The following is a 19,476-nucleotide window of genomic DNA, read 5'->3' as shown; positions in this document are numbered from 1 at the left end:
AGTCTGGAAAGAGAGCTATTCCACACTTTGGGCTTCTGACTAAAATGAAATAACACATCAGATTTTCTCTCCTACCTGAAACAGCCAAGAAAATGGACAAAAGTACGAAACAGGTGTTTTGAATTCAAGACACAGTACATTAAGCAACAAAGGACAGTGATCCCTGAAAGATAAGAAACTAAGTGAGAAAACTCTTTGACTGCCCCAGTTTTTGAGAGAGTTTCCAGCACAAGGATAGGAGACAGGGCCTGGCAGATTCCCTGGGTTGAGTGTGTGGAAATCAGAATCTGGGCAACCAGAGCAGCTGGGGCTCACAGGACAGGCAACAAAGAGAAGAGAGTGGCTCAAAGGGAGAACTCCAAAGAGCTACAGAGGGTTCCTTTTGAGTATTAAACTGAAACATGGAAGATACAGAAAAGACCCAAATTAAACATTACAGAAGAAAAGATTAATAAACTTGAAGGACATAGCAAGAGAAATGATGCAAGATGAAATATAGAGAGAAAAAAAGAATTAAAAACAGCATCACTGAGCTGTGAGATAACTTCAAGTGGCCTATCACTGCAGGTATTTTAGTTAGTCCCAGTTCTAATCCTTGAGAAGAGTGGGGCCTGGCTGGAACCTGCTTAGAGCTGCTGTGAGGAAACCACATATGACTTCTCCTACCTTGAAAGAGCACATAAAACTGCCAGAACATTCTGGAAGTCATAAGCCAGTGTTCAGAAGCAGCCTTGGATTTAAATTATTTTAAAAGCAATAATTATGTTAAATTTTTGATCTGAGAATAGCTCTATAAGCGGGAATGGTATTTCTTTTATGATCATTAGAGTTCAGTTTTGAAATTTAGCTTAGAAGTAATATACAGATTTTTAGTTTCGGTTTTGGCCTTATGTAAGTTGGACCCTTGTAAAAAAATTTTACAAAAATAATGATGTATACCATATACATAAAAGAGCATATATCATGTGTATGATACAAAAAATAATATACAAAATAATAAAATGAGACTCTGTAAATTACCATTCATCATGAGAAACAGTGCACTGCCAGTACTGAATTGGTGAAGCCCCTGCTTGCCCCTGTTCTTTAATAGTCCCCTTTCTCCACCTGGGTAGTTACTAACCTGGAATTTGTGTACATTAGCTCTTTGTATTTTTACCACAAATGTATTTAATGACTATGTTTTGAGTATTTTTCACAGTATAGAAACAGAATTATGCTATTTATATAGATATATAGGTAGACAGATGGATAGATATGCTGTCCGTTTTACTGCATGTGACAAAAATTCATTTTCAGTGCTGTATACCAGTTTCTTTTTCCTTTCTCTTTTTGTTGGACAGATTATTTCCATTTCTTTGCACTTATAGATGATACTATAATGAACATTATACATGTCTCAAAGACAAAGATATTTCTAGGGTACATTTATAGGTAAACTTGCTAGATTATAGAAAATGCATTTATTTAAATTTATGAGATGACTGCAAATTATTTGCAAAATGGTTTTGTTCTAGTTTACACTCCTACCAGCAGAATGCAGTATTTCCCTTAATTATGTTTTTTATATTTGTATTCGTCTTTTTGCACTAAAAGTCTCTTTGTTTCTCACAGTGGTTCTGTGCAGGTTTATACAATAGATAACACAACTGGAGCCATGCTGTTGTCTCATAAACTAGAGTTAACAGCAAAACAATATCCTGGTGAGTCCTCTGCTTTTTTTTTTTTTTTTATTTTTCTTATTTTAACATTTTTAATTACAGGTACTGATATGTATAATGACTGTTGATTTTAAATTAAATGATACATGCCAAAGGACAAATATTGTTAAACATGTAATATTCTCTGTGACCCAAGGATTTACGTGTAACTAGAGAGGCTCCCAAGATCTCTCTTTTATCCTTTCATTAAGTCTTCTCTACCCTCACTTAGTTTTAGCCTGTAGTCCCTGTCTAGGCTTTGCTTTAATTTAGACTCTTACCTGATTTCATTGACTCTGTTATTTTATGCCTTCCAGTTCCATTTATTTGTTCAACAAATAATTTTTGAGTACCTACTATAAGCCAGACACTGTTTGAAATGCTGGATATACAGCAGTAAACAAAAATTTCTTTCTGAACTTCATGAATCCTGTCCACAGGAATAAATCTAAATTCTGTGTCACTGGAAATACTTTTAACTGAAACTAATAGAAAACCCAACTTACTATTGCTTAAACAAATAGAATTTATTTTCTCTATGAGCAGGAAATCCAAAGGTAAGCTGCTCCTGGCATTCATTTGGCCTTTTTTTTTTTTCCCACAATCGCAAGGTAGCTTCTGAGCTCCAAGCATTAATTCTGCTTGAGTCAAGAAGAAAGGAGGAAAGAAGGCATATCTGTTTTTCGATCAGAAAAGCAAAAATGCTAGATAGAATTTGAATTCTTCCTGAAAGGGTTTGTGTTTGTTTCTGCCAGTCACCTGGAAAACTACATTAGTCTGGAACCCTTTGCATTATATTCTCTGTAGGAGGTTTTTGAATCATACAAGTTGCACAAATTACAAATCAGAGTGAGGACTGGCTTGTGGTTGCAGATTCTCAGGGGAGCGTCTTTATTTTCCATTCAGTACCATGGGCAAAAACAGGAAAGTTTTGCTATTTTACCACCTTCCACATGATAAGAGTTTATTTCTGACTGTCCCTTGTACCATGGATGTCTTTCTATTCAATTCCTTGCCTTGGCCAAGCTCTGACTTTAGCTCCTGACCGTCACGTGGTGTGAGTCATCAGAGGTGAAAGTCAGGTCTCCAGGGTTTGACAGAAAAACTCAGGGCAAAAGCACTTTGTACACTCAATAAACTCCCAGTATTTTTGGATGTTTTGAGATGTTTAAGTTTTCTTGTCAACATTTTGGTTGTTTCAGTATGGAGAGTCATTCAAGGTGTCTAATGTTTAGGTATACTGCCAGAAATAGAAATTTGCTCCTTAAGTTTTTGTCATTCTTGCTGCAAAGCCTTTAGAGGGTCTGCATATATTTTTCTGTAAGGACAGTTTTTGCTGCAACCTACAAAAATAGAGTGCTGTGTATTTTGGTTGTGGTTTCTAGTCCTTTTATCTGTTTATTTTCTTATCCATACTAATATTGTCATGTCCAATATGGTAGCTGCTGGCCATATGTAGCTATTTAAATGAAACTGAATTGAAATTAAAGATGAAAACTTCTTCAGTTGCATAGTCACATCTAAATGTTGAATAACCACATTTAGCTAGTGGCTCTATTAGACCTAGCAAATATAGAACATTTACATCATTGCAGGAAGTTCTACTGATTGCTTCTGTTGACTGTTGGACAGCACTGTATTGAGTTTTTCAGACTGTTCCCTTTTCTCAGGTTCTTGGAATGCCAGTTCTCCCTTTGGTTTTCTACTGACTCTCACTCTTATGGTCTGTTATGGGAGAATTCTCCCTCCTTGAGTTATAACTTCAGGCTATAAACCTGCTTAAAATGTTGGGAGACTTGTATTGTCCTACATCTTGAACAGACACAAGCTTCCATGTTTTCTTCTGGCTCCCCTGGCTGATTTTTACAGGTTGCAACACTTCAGGAGTCCTTAGATGATTCAGCAGCTTCCATCCTGATTATTCAACTCATGATGGCCTGAAACCCTTTTTATAATCTTCTTTTGGAACAGGAAAACCCCTGCTCTCTCATCTTTGCTAGGTCCCATCCTAACTGTCTATCCCTATATTTCCAGTCTTTTTTGCTTCCCTCCCACCCCTGGCTGCCTTAGTTCAAGCACTAACCAATCTCCCTTTCAGTTATCTCTCTTCTTTTGGCTCTTGGAGACCTTCGTTTCTTTCTTAGAAGTTCATCTCTGTAACAGAAAGTCTTTGGATTACTTTGTAACATTTTTTTCATTATGCAGATTATCATAATCCATGTTCATTGTAGGTTACCAGGCAGATAAATTTCTCATATCCTTGCCACTTGAAAATTATTAACTTTTGTTAATATTTTTGTTGTATATCTTTGCAACTATATTTTAATGTGTGTATAATGCTTGGAAAATATGTATATTATGTACATTTGTATATCTTTTTTATATGGGATAATAGGAATACTATTTATAACCTGTCCTTTCCAGTGAACATTAATATCTTTTTGTGACAGTGAATACACATCTAAGCTTTACTTTTTTTTCTAACACATGGAATTGCTTTCATTTTGTAAACTTTAATTTGGTTTTGTATATTTCTTTGCGGTTTGGTTTTAAATTTCTCTCCTGTACGTGTAAAGTATACTAACAAGATACGATGTTTCTTATGCATGTTCCCATTTATTTTCTATCTACATAAATAACACAGTTATTCACATACATGAATTATGGGGAGAAATGCTAATGTGAAGATTCAAACATAGAGGAAAAAAGTTCTTACCCTGTTAACCAAGCCTGTCTTCTATAGGCCAAAACTTATGTACCTCCCCTTTGTGGTAAATGTACTGATAACAAAAATTTATTAGTACTGCATATAGAAAGAATTTTAATTTTGAAGAAAGTAATACAGTAGATCTTTTTGAATTGCTGATGGGAAATGCTGGTATGTTTCATTTAACTCTGCAATAAAGGAACTTGAATTTTACTACAAGAAAATTAAATTTTCTCCTTTGGTAATTATATATGAGGTTAAAAGAACTATTTTTGTTAAAAAAAAGATGTAAGCACCTATAGTACTCAAGCTGGAGCTTACTACTTAATCCTAATGTAAGGTTAAACTTCAATTTATTTTCACTTGGATCCCTCTGATACTGCTGATGGAGCATGAAGATGGTGGTGAAATACTGTTATACATTTTAAAACTCCTCGTATTTTGCTAAGTACTTTGACATTGTGTTGAATTATTCAAGGCAGTTATTCCTCCCATTTTACAGAAACTGATTTGCCCAAAGCCAGAGACTTTTAAGACTACATACTTATAGTTATTCAAGCTAATAGTGGCCAAAAACGGCTTTCATGTCTTATGTGTCACTTGGGTACTGAGTTTGTTCTGCTTAGATCAGGTCAAGGCTAATGATCATACTGATTTTAAATAGCTCTAAGTGAGCAGAATTTATCTCATTGTTTGAAGCCAACATGCCTTTCTCCCTGTTTCAACTTGAAGATACCAGCTGTTTAAAAAAAAAAGAACTAAGTATTTCTGAAGCAATCGTTTATTTTTAACCCTTCTCTTAATTTTTTAACAGACATTTGGAACAAAACAGGAGCTGTTAAATTGGTCAGGTGGTCTCCTGACAATAGTGTTGTAATAGTGACCTGGGAATATGGAGGCCTCTCTTTATGGAGTGTATTTGGAGCCCAGCTGATTTGTACACTTGGAGGAGATTTTGCGTGAGTCAATAAAGATAAATTTTAGATAAAATAACTCCATTATCTCCCGGACAATACACAAACACAGAAACTTGATATCATACATCTATCATTTTGGCTTGTTTGACTCTTAACCCGAAACAGTTTGTAAGGTTCGGAGTTAATTTATTCAGAATGTATTGAGTCCTCATACATCCATCCTCTTTAAACTGTTCATTCAATAAAAATGCTTTTATTTATTGAACCCATATTGTATACATGATAATATGTTAGATTCAAGGCTAAATCAGACATGATTCTGCCTTCAAGTAGCTTGTTATCTAATAACAGTGGTAAGCAATACACATAAATGAGTATAGCAAATGAAAAATTGCATTATCTCATTGGTTTAATGTGGGTTAATTCAGTGGGTTGATAGAACTTGGTTGATATCTCTGCCCACTTCCTATACTACTCTGAATCTCAGTCCTGACGTAATCAACACACCTTCCCAAACTGCATGACTCTGTCAAGAATTTACTTGGGACCTGGAAGACTATGTCTCAGTGATATACCTAGGCGTATTAACCAGGAGTCTCATTTTATTCATTATTAGGAACAAAATCCATTTTAAAAAATTAAAGCTAAATATTATATGCAATTAAAAGACTTTTTAAGTAAGTTTCTATTCTGTTTCAGTTACAGGTCTGATGGTACCAAAAAAGACCCCCTTAAGATTAACTCTATGGTAAGTACTTTCTATAAAATACTGATGCAGTGTGAAAAACTTCAGTTTTTCTTCTTCCTTTTTTTTCTCATGTTGGCCTGATAAAATCGTAAAGCTATTTTAGTCTCAGCAAACTCTTACACTGTTCTTACTTTGATAAAAGTATGTTTTTTAAAATTAGGAGGCTGCCCAATTTTCAGTATTTGACTTTTGTTTTGCATAGATGTGTCCAGCAAGCCCCTGTCATCTTTGTAAACATAGTGACTGTTCCAGTCAGGCCTTTGTTTTTCTAAAGCATACCTACGTTTCTTATGTGACTCAACAGCACCTGCTTCTCATGGCCTCCTCTCTTTTAACATAACATGAAATTCTCTGGGTGTTTTTCCTGGAGGACATGCGCTTGTACATTATTTAAGCATATTTTTAAAAATTTCCATAGATGTATGTCAAGAGAACTGTAGTCCTTGTTGTAACAATATTTTTACTAATTTTCAAAAGTTTCTGTGGAAAGCAGTGAGGTGTAACCCCTGTCTTTACATAAAAACATTTTCTTACTATAGCCCTTTGTGTGCCATCTTTGTGAAATTAGTGGCTGTGAGGCTTATCACTACCTTTCTCTCCTGTTCCATAGAGGAAAACGTTTTTCTGATCATGGGTTTCTCAAAGAATTAAAATCACCATGGTTTCCTTGAATAGTGGTTCCCCACATTTCACCACCAAGGATCCCATTTGATGTCTCTCCTCACTTCCACATTTTAAAATACATTTTCAAACACCATTTCTGTGACTGCCAATCAGTGCTTCTGGATGGTACGCAACAACCAGTGTTACCAGCCTAAGTTGGCATTTCAATCACAAACTAAGAACCTAAGCATTTTAGTTAGCTTGTGCAACTTTTATCATGGAAAAGTAAAACTTCTATTAAGCTTTTGAAATTTTGCAATAATTCATGGCCCTTGCCTCCCCACAGTTACTATTTTGTTGACCTTTTAGATTAGGAATCACTAACCTCAAAGAATAGAAATTTTTTTTTTAACTGTCATGGAATCTAGTTGTAGAATATTCAAATTGACTGGGCCTGGGGAATTTATTTGAACTTTCTCATTTTACAGAGGAAGAAACTTGTACCTCAAGAGACCAAATAGCTTGATTGAGGTGGTACAACATAAGGGTAGCCAAACTGGAGTAGAAGCCCGAGGCTCATAGCTTCTAATCCAATGTTCTTTGTTCTATACAACACTGCATCTGTTTGGGTGCCTTTCAGGCTTCAGTTAGGTAACATGGATCTTCTCTCTTTAAGGTATTTCTTTGTATTTGAGAGACCGTTAAATTAATGTAGAAGTTACAGAGAACAGTATACATTTCTTAGGATTTGGAGCTAAGATTGGTGTGTAGTGTTTTCATTATTCTACTTGAAGAGCATCTACTAGAGATCTAAGATGTAGCAGATGTAGGTATGATTCTTGTCTTTGTTACTTGTCATGGTTTCTCCAACCTTCAAAAGTCATTAATAATGCTATTGTTGGTTATTTCAGAATTTGAATATTTGAAACTAGGAAAAAATAACAAGAAGCTTTTTATTGCTTTGATTTTTTTCCCCACTCTTCTCCATCTCTTTTCCCCTCTTCTCCAAGAGCTGGGGTGCGGAAGGCTATCACCTGTGGGTAATCAGTGGATTTGCTTCTCAAAATACTGAAAATGAGTGTGACTCCAAGAGTATAGTTAAACAGCCTGGCATTCTACTGTTTCAGTTTATCAAGAGTGTACTCACTGTAAACCCATGTATGGTAAGTTTAATTAAAATTCTGGGTTTTTTTCAGTGGTTTTTGTATTAGGATATCAGACTTCCTTATGACACAGATAGGTTGAGTTTATTACTAAAGTTGGCATATTATCTTCTTTTGTACATTTTCTATGATTTGTACGTTTGTTTTTAATTTATATTAAATTTATCCCCAAATTTTATTTCTGAGCAGTTTTTTTTTAATAGGGTCACAAGGAACTTGAGGGAAAGCAGTGTTTACAGATTTACTTGAATAACTTGAATAAAATTTGATCTTTGTATGAAAAGCATTTCCCAAAGTATGTTCTGCCAGGCACTACTTTTGAGAAATATCAATTACAATTACATAGGGTAAGAAAAAGTTCTCTTATCTTGTGTGAAATTAAAGAGTTAAACAAAGCTCTAGAGATTTCTTTTTCACAGGACTCCAGTCTTTAGTATGCTCATTTGCATCATGAAAATCCAGGAGCTGGAATATAAAAAGCAGTGTTTCCCAAACTTCCTTAACTATGAATTTTTAGGGAATACTGTGAAGAAAATTAGCCTAAGATCCTTTGGGAAACACTGCCCCAAATTATAATATAAACTTCTCATGTTTTATCAATCCAAAATAACATATATTGTTGATATATAATAATAGTATATGTTACATGTTAGGATCGTGTCTTAATATATACTACCAACGGGTTTTGAAATGTTTGGTGCAGCCAGTTTCTAATTAAAATTTACAACACATTAAGAAAGAATGAAAATACCCTGGATCTCAGACCTTATTACTGTAGTGGAAGAATAAGAAAAACAAGAGTAGAGTATTTCTTCCTCCCCTTCCTCATCCCAAATAATAATTTAAAAGCACCCTTGAGTTTTGTATCAAGACAGCATTTGGAATGCAATGGAAATGTGAGGGGCTGATCTAATTTGAATAGTCAGGAATAATAATATGCCCGCGTTTGAAAACAATGGCCTTCTAATTGAAAATCAGGACATAATCACAAAGAGTAGAAACTATCTTTTTATCTAAATATCCTCAGAACCTGATACATTCCTTGGTACTAACCAAGCGTTCACCAAGTGATTATTGAATCGGTCTGAACCAGGACCACAGATATAGGCTACTTTTCTTCCTCCCCATGGTTTAAAAGGTCCTCCAGCATTCAGTTATCCCTGTTCTTAATCCACTCCTTCTTCCTGCCATGTGGGCATATGGATGAGCAAACACACAAACTAGCCAGACATATTTTCATACAATCATTCATGAGATATTTTATGTGAAACTAGTTTGTAAACTGTAGACAATGAGTAGTTTTCTTCAGTTTTCAGATGAAAATCTCTAATAGCTTTGCCATTTTGGAGTAGTAACAGGATACTACTATAGCAGTTGTAAGCCTGGGAGTGTTTTGGATTTATATGATAAAACAGAATTTAACAAAGAATCTGTTTACACTGGGAAGTGATCATTAAAATGTTGCCTGTTACTTTAACAGTGTATGAGATCATCATGTAGTCTTGTCCTCTGTCAACAATGTTGACATGTATGGTACGTTTCCTACAGTAAAACTAAATCAGTGTATTATTTCCTTTCCCTTACCTAATATTGAGTTATTTTATTTGCTTTCCTCCCCGCCTCTGTTTCCTTTTTCCTCCATCTAGAGTAACCAAGAGCAAGTGTTGCTTCAGGGGGAGGATCGCTTATACTTGAACTGTGGTGAGGCCTCTCAAACCCAGAATCCCAGAAGTTCTTCAGCACACTCTGAGCATAGGCCCAGTCGGGAAAAGAGCCTGTTTGCAGAAGGCAGTTTAGAGACTCAGGGTTTAAGCACTTTACTTGGTCATCGGCATTGGCACGTGGTACAGGTAAGTCTTCAGATGCTGTTGGCTATTGACTTAGTCCTTGGTAAGATAGCACCTGGAGCAGATTTTGAAGTATTTCATATTTTGCTTTAGAAAACTGAGAAACTTTTTAACCTTTTGACTGTCACGTCTCTCTCTTCTGCTTTTCTGTGCTCTTGTCCTCTTGTCTTCTTTTCTTCTTTCCACTTGATGTAGATTGTATTCCCACCTGCTTTAAGTCCATTAGTAGTGAACAGTTTAAAAAACTGGAAGTTTATGCCTTGCCCTGTTATTGTGCAAAACTGTTTTACTTCTAGCTTTTTTTTTTTTTTTTTGTATAAATTTAACTCTGTAGACTTGAGTAAGCGAAAGTGTAGTAATTTCATGGAAAGTGTATTGATTGGCACTTTGTCCAGCTGACTTTGTAGTTCTGATGGGGACACACAGAGGTTAATTGCCTGACTTCGGACCCAAATTGCAGGCTTATGATTAGTCTAGAACCCTGTTGTTAATAATTTTATTATTCTTGTTCCAGATTATTTACTCAGTCTGATACAACTTTTAAATTAGTAGTTTCTTTTAGTAATTCTGGTAAATTGGTATTTAACATGGAAATTAATTCTTTGATACCAAATAAATTTGGGTAAATTAGTTAGTTGAACTTTCTTGAAAGATATTTTCATAACAGTTTCAAAGTCCTGAGTGTTTTCTTTCCCCTCTTGTTGCCAAAGAGTCTTAGGTACATCAGAGCCAATTTCCTGGGTTAGTTTCTTTTAGGCAGTTTCTATTTCCATAATTCTTTGCCTCACTTCTGCCTTCCGTACTTTTGCCTTACTAGCTTACTTCAGCTCCCATGTTATTTTCAGTTGACTTTGGAGATAATGAGAGATAGAAGAATGGTCATTGTGTGAAAAATAAAAGGAGGAATATCTCCTACATTGACATGTGGTATACACTAAAATAAAATGGGTATAACTTACATTAATAAATTCATAAAATTCAAACAATGTACATACCATTTTATAATTAGTAACAGTTATTAAATAAAACTGCATCAGCTACTTCCTTGACTAAAATTTTCCACTGCTCCCTTCTCTCCTATAGCCATTTCTCTGCTATTTTCATTTCCCCATACTTTGAACTATTCATTCTACACTGACCTAGCATCAATGCCAGTTCTGCCTAGCCAGGTCTGTGTTGCCAGAGAGCCAAGTAGAGCAGAGGATCACAGAAGGTAGGTCTGGAACTCAAAAATCCATCAGGCAATAACAAAAATTGAATTTCCTTCCAGCTCAAAAATTCAGTGATTCTGTGATTTGTAGGCATCTATGAAGTATCCCATATTAGAAGCATGTAACACTGATTTTTATGACTTCAGGCAAAACAGGTTCTAGCAAGATTCTTCTGTCATTCTGCTATTTAGATATATGAAATACTCAGAAAGATAAACTTGTTTAACTCTAGCTTTACCTAATAGTTTCAATTTCCTTAAAACTAATCAAAATAATACCAGAGTTATACTCCCCAAAATTAAGCTATAATAGACTCATAGAATTTTTAGAGCTGAAAGGACCTTAACAATCATGTAGTCCAACTAGACTTTATAAATGAGGTAATTGAGGTTCAGGGAAGTTAGGTGACTTCCCCAAAGTCACACAGCAGAGTAGTGACAGACTATCCTTACCATGATATAAATTAAAGTAACAGCCAAACCTATTTTAAAACCTAGATACTAAATGTTGAATTATATAATACATTGCTGACCGTGAGCTAAAACCTAGAATGTGCCTGTTTGGCACATTTGGCGGTGTTTTTACTTGGAGTTGCCCTCTGCTTTGTTTGCTGGCACTCCAGCCACATGGGTCAATGCAGTGTTGTCGTGGTGTTTGGTAGGGTGGTTTGCACTGTCCATATAATACTAATGCTTTACCTTCCAGACTTTTTAGCCAATTAGTAAATATTCCCTGAAGGAACATGGATGCCTGTTTAATTCCCCCTTCAACATATGCTCTTGTCTGGGATAAGTGCCCACATCCTCCATCAAAGTGGCTTTGTTTGTATGATTTATACTTTATATGCTTCTTGTGCAGCTTATAGTTCATCAAATGAGCTCCAGCTAATTCTACTGCTCTGTTTGTTCTTCATCTAGACTACTGGACTTTTTGGTTTGTTTGTTTAAGCTTTCTACCTTATACATTGGTTTCCTGATCAGAAGATTCTGTGTTAATTGTGCTTTTCCCTTTTAAAATAACACAAATACATACTTGTCAGAAGCAAGGTTAATGTATCAGGCATTATGTTAGGGAGGTCAACAAAGAGGATTGTAAGAGCTATTTCATTTATAAATGATTTGCTCTCATTCCTACAACATGTATCAAACGTTCCAGGCGTGGTATTTGACACAGATCAGATCTGCTAGGGTGGTGGCTCTCACAGTCTCACCAGTTAGAGACAAAAGTAGTCTAGGTAGGAAACAGGGTTTTAGCAGAGTAACTTTAAGGGGGAAAAAGGTAAATTTAGGTTTTTCAAGAAACTGAAAAATCCTAAGATGTTAAAAGTAGAGATTCTCTACCATAGCACTCAGTTTCCCAGTGGTGTGGCAAGACTCTTGTGCCCTGAGTATGCAGTCTTGACCTGAGTTTCTTCACTATTTATTAGTTGCCTCTTTTCTTACTTCTGCTATTTCCTATTCTCAGTACTAGAAGTAGAACTCAAAGTTTAGGTGACAGATCGGTAATGGTTACCTCCTGGTGAAAATCATAGTTTTTGTTCTCATTTCATAGCATCTTCAGGCACAAAACTACGTGAGAAATAAAGCTTCATTTTAAACTTACAGTTTGAGTTTTGAAAGTAAACTGTTTACCATTTCTGACACCTTTTGGAGATTAAAAGAATAAATTGTTTTCTCATAGAGATACTTATCAGAGTGTGTTGTTTGGTAAGATTTAACCGTGGTTCCCATGATTAGAAACTCTTCATGTTGGAGTCCACTCTGGCAGTGATACCTCGCTTCCCGCTTTACCCACCTACACATTTCATAAATAATCAGGAAACACCAAGGTTAGTGGGAAGTGAGGGTTCTTTTTATCATTATGGCTGGCTAGCTCAGTTGTACTCCAGGTACATTCTTCTTCAAGTGACTTTTTCTTCATCCAAAAAAAGAATTTCACTCACAGCCTCCTAGAAAACTGCTTTCAAGTTTTATTTTGCCACCTTATCATTACCTCAGATTACCATCATTCTGAATTTCACCCATCAGAGTGAATTTTACTAGTTGGCCTGAATGATACACTGTATCTGCTAAGGTACAAGATAAGCATTCTTCAAGCATATGTATCATGATACTGCTATTTTTAATTCTGTAAGGTAGGCTTCCACAAACCAGCACTAGGGTTAAGAACTTCCTAATGTACTAAAAACTATTAAATTTACTTAGATTTTAGGTTGACTTACTGGATAATAAGTGAAATCTTAAAAATAGTTTTATGAATAAATTTTATCAGGGTTAATAGGGATGTTTTCAGCATATTATTTTTACTTGATTTTTGTTTTGTCTTCACATTACACAGAGACTCTTACTGGACTTGATTGCATTTGCTTTAACTTGGCTTTCCTTTTTTACATATGTAATAATTTTTCTTTGAGTAAAATGAAAATAAATTTGAATAAGTTGAAGATTCTCTTATTTTAGAAACAGAAGATTCTTACCTTGTTCTGTCATTCTGTGAATTTTCACCCTGCATTTACCACATGCTCATGAAAACTACTTAACCAGCTGGCTAATAGATCACAGTCTCAATAAAGCTAGACTTGACTTAATCTACACTGATATCTCACAGGGGATTTTTTTAAGTTTAAAATTCTCATTAGAGTGATACAAAGACACCATGTGCAAAGATGTAAGACAGATGACATGGCAAGATATATTTACTACTTATTGTTGCAGATAAAGAGTTAGTATCTGTTATATATTAAAATTACTTGTAGATGAGTAAGTTGAATACCCCAAGAAAAAGTCATAGCTTATACACACCCTTACATGCGTATGGATGTTTGTTTAGAAACAGAATGAAAACTAACCAGTGGTTATCCTTGAGCAATGAAAAATGATACAACAGAAGAATTTCAATTTATACACTTTTATGTTGCTTAAATTTTATAAGTGTGCATTTCTTTTTTTAATCAGAAAAATGTAAAAATAATAAGGATATTTCCATAAAAAAACAAAAACAAAATTCTTGCTGAGGCTCTGATTTTATTAGATAAGGTTGTTTTGGGATGGTTCAGAACAGCAAACCCAAACTGTGTTCATCTACACAATTCTTGGCTGCCCTTGTGGGTGCTGCTCTAAAAATCTTTCGTTATTCTGTATTTATTGAGTGTTCAGTATTTTAAACAAACAAACAAAAACAGTATAGAGAAAAAAGAGGAAAGTCTGTCTAGAAACATGTAATGAAATGGTTAAAACAGGAGATGTGAAATATTGGCTGCTAGTAATACCCATTATTTGGGGATGCTTCAAACATTACAGGAAAATTAACCTCATATTATGATGTTAATGCTCTATGTGCTTTATGTTTAAATACATTTCAGAAGACTTACCAAACTAATGTGTTATTTTCTATAGATTTCCAGTACCTATCTAGAGAGCAATTGGCCTATACGGGTGAGTTGTTACTGTGTTGGTGTTAACTTTCATTGGATAGCATTTGCTGCAAGAGGTATTCTGGGAATTGAGCCTCTCAGTGGGTGCATTGATAATAAAATTTCAGTGCTTGATCACTTGTACATCTTTAGTGTAAATCTATAATTTGATCAAATGTAACTTGTGTGTACATACTCAGATTATTGAATTTAGCAATTTACACTTAATTCATTTAGCAACACTTACTGTCTACTTGCCTGACACAATCCTCAGTTCTTTATGCCTAATAACAACTTAATTTTTACTTTTTAATCAGTTTTCAGCTATTGATAAGCTTGGACAGAATATTGCTGTGGTTGGCAAGTTTGGTTTTGCACATTACTCTTTACTCACCAAAAAATGGAAGCTTTTCGGAAATATTACCCAGGTTAGTCTTTTTAAAATTAAAAACCTGTTTCTCAAAGTATAAGAGAACTACAATATGAAATAAGCATAAAGTAAATGGCTGTTTACTTATGAAAAAATAGAATCAAATATTTAAAAAAAAGACATTGGATTATGTCTAAGTGTTAGTTCTGATAAAGTACTTGATATTTGATAAAGGATTTTGTATTGAGACAGTTAGTTTGTTAATTCTTACTAAAATCAGACACTATAATTCTTTAACTTGAGGACTTACTCTTAAATTCCAGGCAGAATTCATCATGTAAGATCAGAAAATAGATTTCCACAAAATTTGAAATCATTCTCTGCCTCTCTGTGTCCAACATAAATATTTGGGTAGCATATAAACATACACAGTTGGATTTTGCAAGAATCAGATAGGAGGAAGAGTGAAGGAAGTTAACATTTAATACGAGCCTACTGTGTACCAGGCACTTTAAGGTGCTTTCATATATGTTGTTTGTAATAGTCCAATGAGGACACTATTGTTACTTGGCCTTTTAAAAAAGAGAAAACTAGGATTCACAGTCAATCAGCTGATAAATAAAGATAAAGCCAGAATTTAAACCAAGGTCTGTGGAATGTGAAATGATGATGCTACGTGGTACCCAGTTATTTTGAATGATGTATTTTCTGTCTTACAGATGTTTGTTTTTTCAAAATAGGATATGAATCATTAATAAAGTCCCTAGAGTAATACTTAATGGGGGCGGGAGGAGGATAGAGAGTAGAGCGGAAATAGAGCTTTCATTGTCTCATTAAAAATATTTTACAGGTATTACTGGCAGGAATAATGAAGGTAAATATGTTTTTTAAATTTTCTTTTAAGGAGCAAAATATGATTGTGACAGGTGGCTTAGCCTGGTGGAATGACTTTATTGTCCTTGCGTGTTACAACATAAGTGATCGTCAAGAAGAGGTAAGTTTTTGTTCTCTCAGAAATAACAGATTTTTATATTATGAAGATATTAAGCACTATTTGTTTCTATATAAAAATAATTATTGAAAATGAACAAAACATTTTTTAATCAAGAATTTGGCACTTGTAGCTAATGGGATTTCATTTCAGGTTACTACTTTAGAAAAATTTAAAGGGATAATCAGGACTTCTATGATAACTTTTTCTAAGGATTTTAGTTGTTAGGCATTCTCTATAATAAACTTTGTGCATAGTAAATAGTTAAAAGTAGGAAAGTTTATAAGGATGGCTGTCCTTAAAGATTTATTAATTTATTGGTTTATGTATTTATTTTTTGAGATATCTACTAATCTTCCTATATCAGTCTAAATATGCAGGCCTAAAAGGAGGAATTCGGTACATTCACAGTTTTGATCACTTCACCTTTTGGTTATTTATAGAATGAGCCTACTTTGTCAAAATATAAACATACATTTGTTATTAAAGCTCAGGTTTGTCTTTTAACTGCTTTTACTTGAGAAAAGTCAGTAGATAAAAAACATGTCTAAAGTATTTAGTCATCTGTGGTAGATATCTCGTTTTTACAGTTTTCTTCATTTTTGTTTTCTAAAGCTCAGAGTTTACTTGCGAACGTCAAATCTGGACAATGCTTTTGCTCACGTCACCAAAGCACAAGCAGAAACATTACTGCTTAGTGTCTTCCGGGACATGGTAATAGTATTTAGAGCAGACTGTTCAATATGCCTTTACAGTATTGAAAGAAAATCTGATGGGTAAGCATATGACAAATCATGTTTCGCTCCTATTTATCATGTTTCCTCTGTAGTTTTAATTTCATTTCAAAACAGTTTTTATTCTAATTTTGTATTTAGTTTCCTTTGTTTAGGAGTTGAAAAAGCAAGAAATTTTAATTAGTGGTATTCATAGAGTATTTAACTACCAAAATAAATAGACGGACCTGCACTAACTTCTTCAGCTAATCTTCCTGGAGTCATTTGAAAAAAATCTGGTTTGGGATGGGTTTAAACCTTTAAATACTAATTTTTTTCACTGTCTTGAAAAAAAGTGGTTACTGACTGTCCTAGTGTTCTAAAAACTTGAGAAAATCTGTAGAAGTTCTACAGCTTTAAGGCCTTAGGAAGCGTGAGCGTAGTGGACTCATTTGTATTTTCACTGAGCTAGATGGCTGTAGTCTGGGACAGGAAAAACTAGCAGTCCTGTTGCTGCTATGTATTGCCTGTGTTCTTCCTGTCGTCTGGTTGGCTTGCAGCATTTAGACCTAACATACCTCTTAAGTTTTATTTTGTTCTCAGATGTATTTTGTTTGTTTCTCTTTTTTTAATTTTGTTTTGGTGGGGGGAGGTAACTAGGTTTATTTATATATTTTTCTGATGGAGATACTGGGGATTGAACCCAGAACCTCACGCATGATAGGCACATACTCTACCACTGAGCTATACCCTCCTCCCTTCTTTTTTTTTTTTAAATAGCCATGAAGTGCATATTTGCTGAAGTAGCTTTTAATAATTGAGTAATTTAAAGATAAAAATTAACAAATCTTACTAGCCGCCGATAGAACCCATATCCTTTCTCAACCATTTCTTAACCAACTAAGCCATTCCTATAGCTTCTTGCCAGTTTTTATATGTCTTTCTACATCTTATCCCCTTCCTTTCTCCCTCATCTCTATGTGTCCTTAATGTCTCAGCCTTGTCAGTCTGCTATTTGAAGGATACTTAGGGAGGAGGAATGATAGATAGAAGGCATTTGGGGCCTCCAAAGGATAAAATCCCATACTACTAGCAGTGAAAAGGGAAAACAAAAATCACATTAGCATTGTTGTTGAGATGTATGGGTTTCTTTCTCTTTTTTTGCAGTTCAAATACTGCAGGTATTCAGGTTCTCCAGGAAGTCTCCATGTCGCGCTACATTCCTCACCCTTTCCTGGTAGTATCTGTCACTCTGACATCAGTGAGTACGGAGAACGGAATCACCTTGAAAATGCCACAGCAGGTACCATTCTATTATGAGAGCTCTTTAGAGTTTTCATTTCAGTTTTTTGTGTTTTAAATTGATATCAGGGGCTATTTATTTAGCAAATAAATACTAAGTGTATAGAATTTGCCTTGTATGAGGTCCTGAGTTACAGTGGCAAACTAAACAAATGTGGTTTCTGCTCAGACTGTAAAGAAATAATTACGCACATAGTTAATTACAATTGTGGTGTGTGTACCAAAAAGTAATGTAGGTTACTGTGTATAACAAAAACCTGGAGTAGTAGTCTAAGCAGTCAGAGATTTCTGTACCACTTAAATTGAAACCTGAAGAGTGAGTGGCAGTGTAAAGAAGGGGAATTTCAGGCAGAGGGAACAGTAGTACAAAGGCCCATAGATGGGAGAGAACATGACACAGTCAAGGAATTGGAAGAATTTCAGAGTGACTGGAACATAGAATGTGCCTTACTGATCGTATGGACTTTTAGACTTTGTCTTTAAGTATTTTAACCTGTATATTAGTAGATCTAAACTGCATAATGCTTACTCTAAGGAGGAAGATGAACCAGAGAGGGACAAAACTGGATGTAGAGAGAGTAGCTGAGAGACCATTGTAATGATCTAGGTGAATGGTGTTGGCGGCCCAAACTTGGGCAGTGTAAAAGAAGATAGAAGTGGAATGAATATGGCGTATAGAGGACTCATTAGTTAATTATGAGGAAGGAGAAAGGATAATCCCATAGCTTCTGGTTAAAGTAACTGTATAGGTAGTGGTATCACCAGGACCCAGGTTGCATAACTTTCTTTTCCAAGCCTCCTTCCATTTCACCAGTGGTTTCCAAAGTTCATGTCAATGTGGAACCCATTTTCAAAGGAAAATTCTGTATGAGTTTATCTGTCATCCCTGTCCGCTCAGTCTGTCTTTTACTTCCTATTAAGGCACTTCTACTGATTGCCTTTAAAATATCTGTCCCATTTTTCTCTGCAAACTATATTTCATGGTAACCAGATAGTCACAGTTGATAAGGAAATCTTATGTCTTACAGAAGAATTCTAGCTAAAAAGATGTGGAAGGAATGTAAGAATTAAAGAATCCCTGTTTTACAGCCCTTAAATGACTGATTTGGGTGGTGAGCACTGGGCGAAACCAATGAAAGGCTGATGGGGAACTTTACAATGAAGGTATCAAGTTGTCATGCCCACACCTTACTAATCAATCTTAGCAGTACTAAAAGTGGGAGAACCAGATGTGACATAAACCTGAAGTTCACAGGAAGAATTACTGGTGAAAACATTGACCCTGAATTGAATCAAGTTTCTGGAGTCAATCTTCCATTCACAGAAAACACAGGGATGGAGGTTTAGTTTAATAACATTCTGTAGGAAAGCTACAAGGCAGTAGTGTGGGGTGGTGGGTATAAAAGATTCTTCTAATTAGACTTTAGAGCCATAGTAACAATGAAATGCATAAATTCATTTGTATCCTGATTTAAATAGGCTATAAAAAATACTGTTACAAAACAGTTAGCCATATTGGGGAGGGTATAGCTCAAGGGGTGGAGCATGCTTAGCATGCATGAGGTGCTGGGTTCAGTCCCCAGTACGTCCTCTAAAAATAAATAAATAAACCTAATCCCCCTCACACGCACAAAAATAAATAAAAGAGTTAGTGATATTAAATAGGGACGCTAAGGGATAAATTTTATGAGATTTAGATTTTATGTAAATTTTATGAAAAAGACTGGCATGTAGTTATATAAGCAAATATCTGTATATTTTAGAAATGCCTGTTAAGTTTATAGGGGTAAAA

General features: G+C 35.0%; 1 protein-coding gene and 1 non-coding gene across 5 annotated transcripts in view; one reads left to right on the top strand and one right to left on the bottom strand.

Annotated features, from left to right (window-relative positions):
* Positions 1–19,476, top strand: part of RIC1 (RIC1 homolog, RAB6A GEF complex partner 1) — a 103,222-nt gene that overhangs the window by 68,446 nt on the left and 15,300 nt on the right. For all 4 annotated transcript variants that reach the window (XM_032477713.1, XM_032477712.1, XM_032477711.1 and 1 more), the window contains 10 exons: positions 1,615–1,703; positions 5,222–5,366; positions 6,024–6,072; positions 7,686–7,838; positions 9,485–9,688; positions 14,292–14,330; positions 14,626–14,736; positions 15,583–15,672; positions 16,285–16,445; positions 17,550–17,685. In XM_032477713.1, coding sequence (XP_032333604.1) covers positions 1,615–1,703; positions 5,222–5,366; positions 6,024–6,072; positions 7,686–7,838; positions 9,485–9,688; positions 14,292–14,330; positions 14,626–14,736; positions 15,583–15,672; positions 16,285–16,445; positions 17,550–17,685 — 1,177 coding nt within the window. The remainder of the gene's footprint in view (positions 1–1,614; positions 1,704–5,221; positions 5,367–6,023; positions 6,073–7,685; positions 7,839–9,484; positions 9,689–14,291; positions 14,331–14,625; positions 14,737–15,582; positions 15,673–16,284; positions 16,446–17,549; positions 17,686–19,476) is intronic.
* On the bottom strand, positions 17,065–17,136 carry TRNAD-AUC. The gene has a single exon. It is a non-coding gene; the product is annotated as a tRNA-Asp (tRNA).

This window comes from Camelus ferus, chromosome 4 (genome assembly GCF_009834535.1).
Source record: "Camelus ferus isolate YT-003-E chromosome 4, BCGSAC_Cfer_1.0, whole genome shotgun sequence".
NCBI classification, from domain to species: domain Eukaryota; kingdom Metazoa; phylum Chordata; class Mammalia; order Artiodactyla; family Camelidae; genus Camelus; species Camelus ferus.
This window is presented reverse-complemented; position numbering and strand designations above follow the sequence as displayed.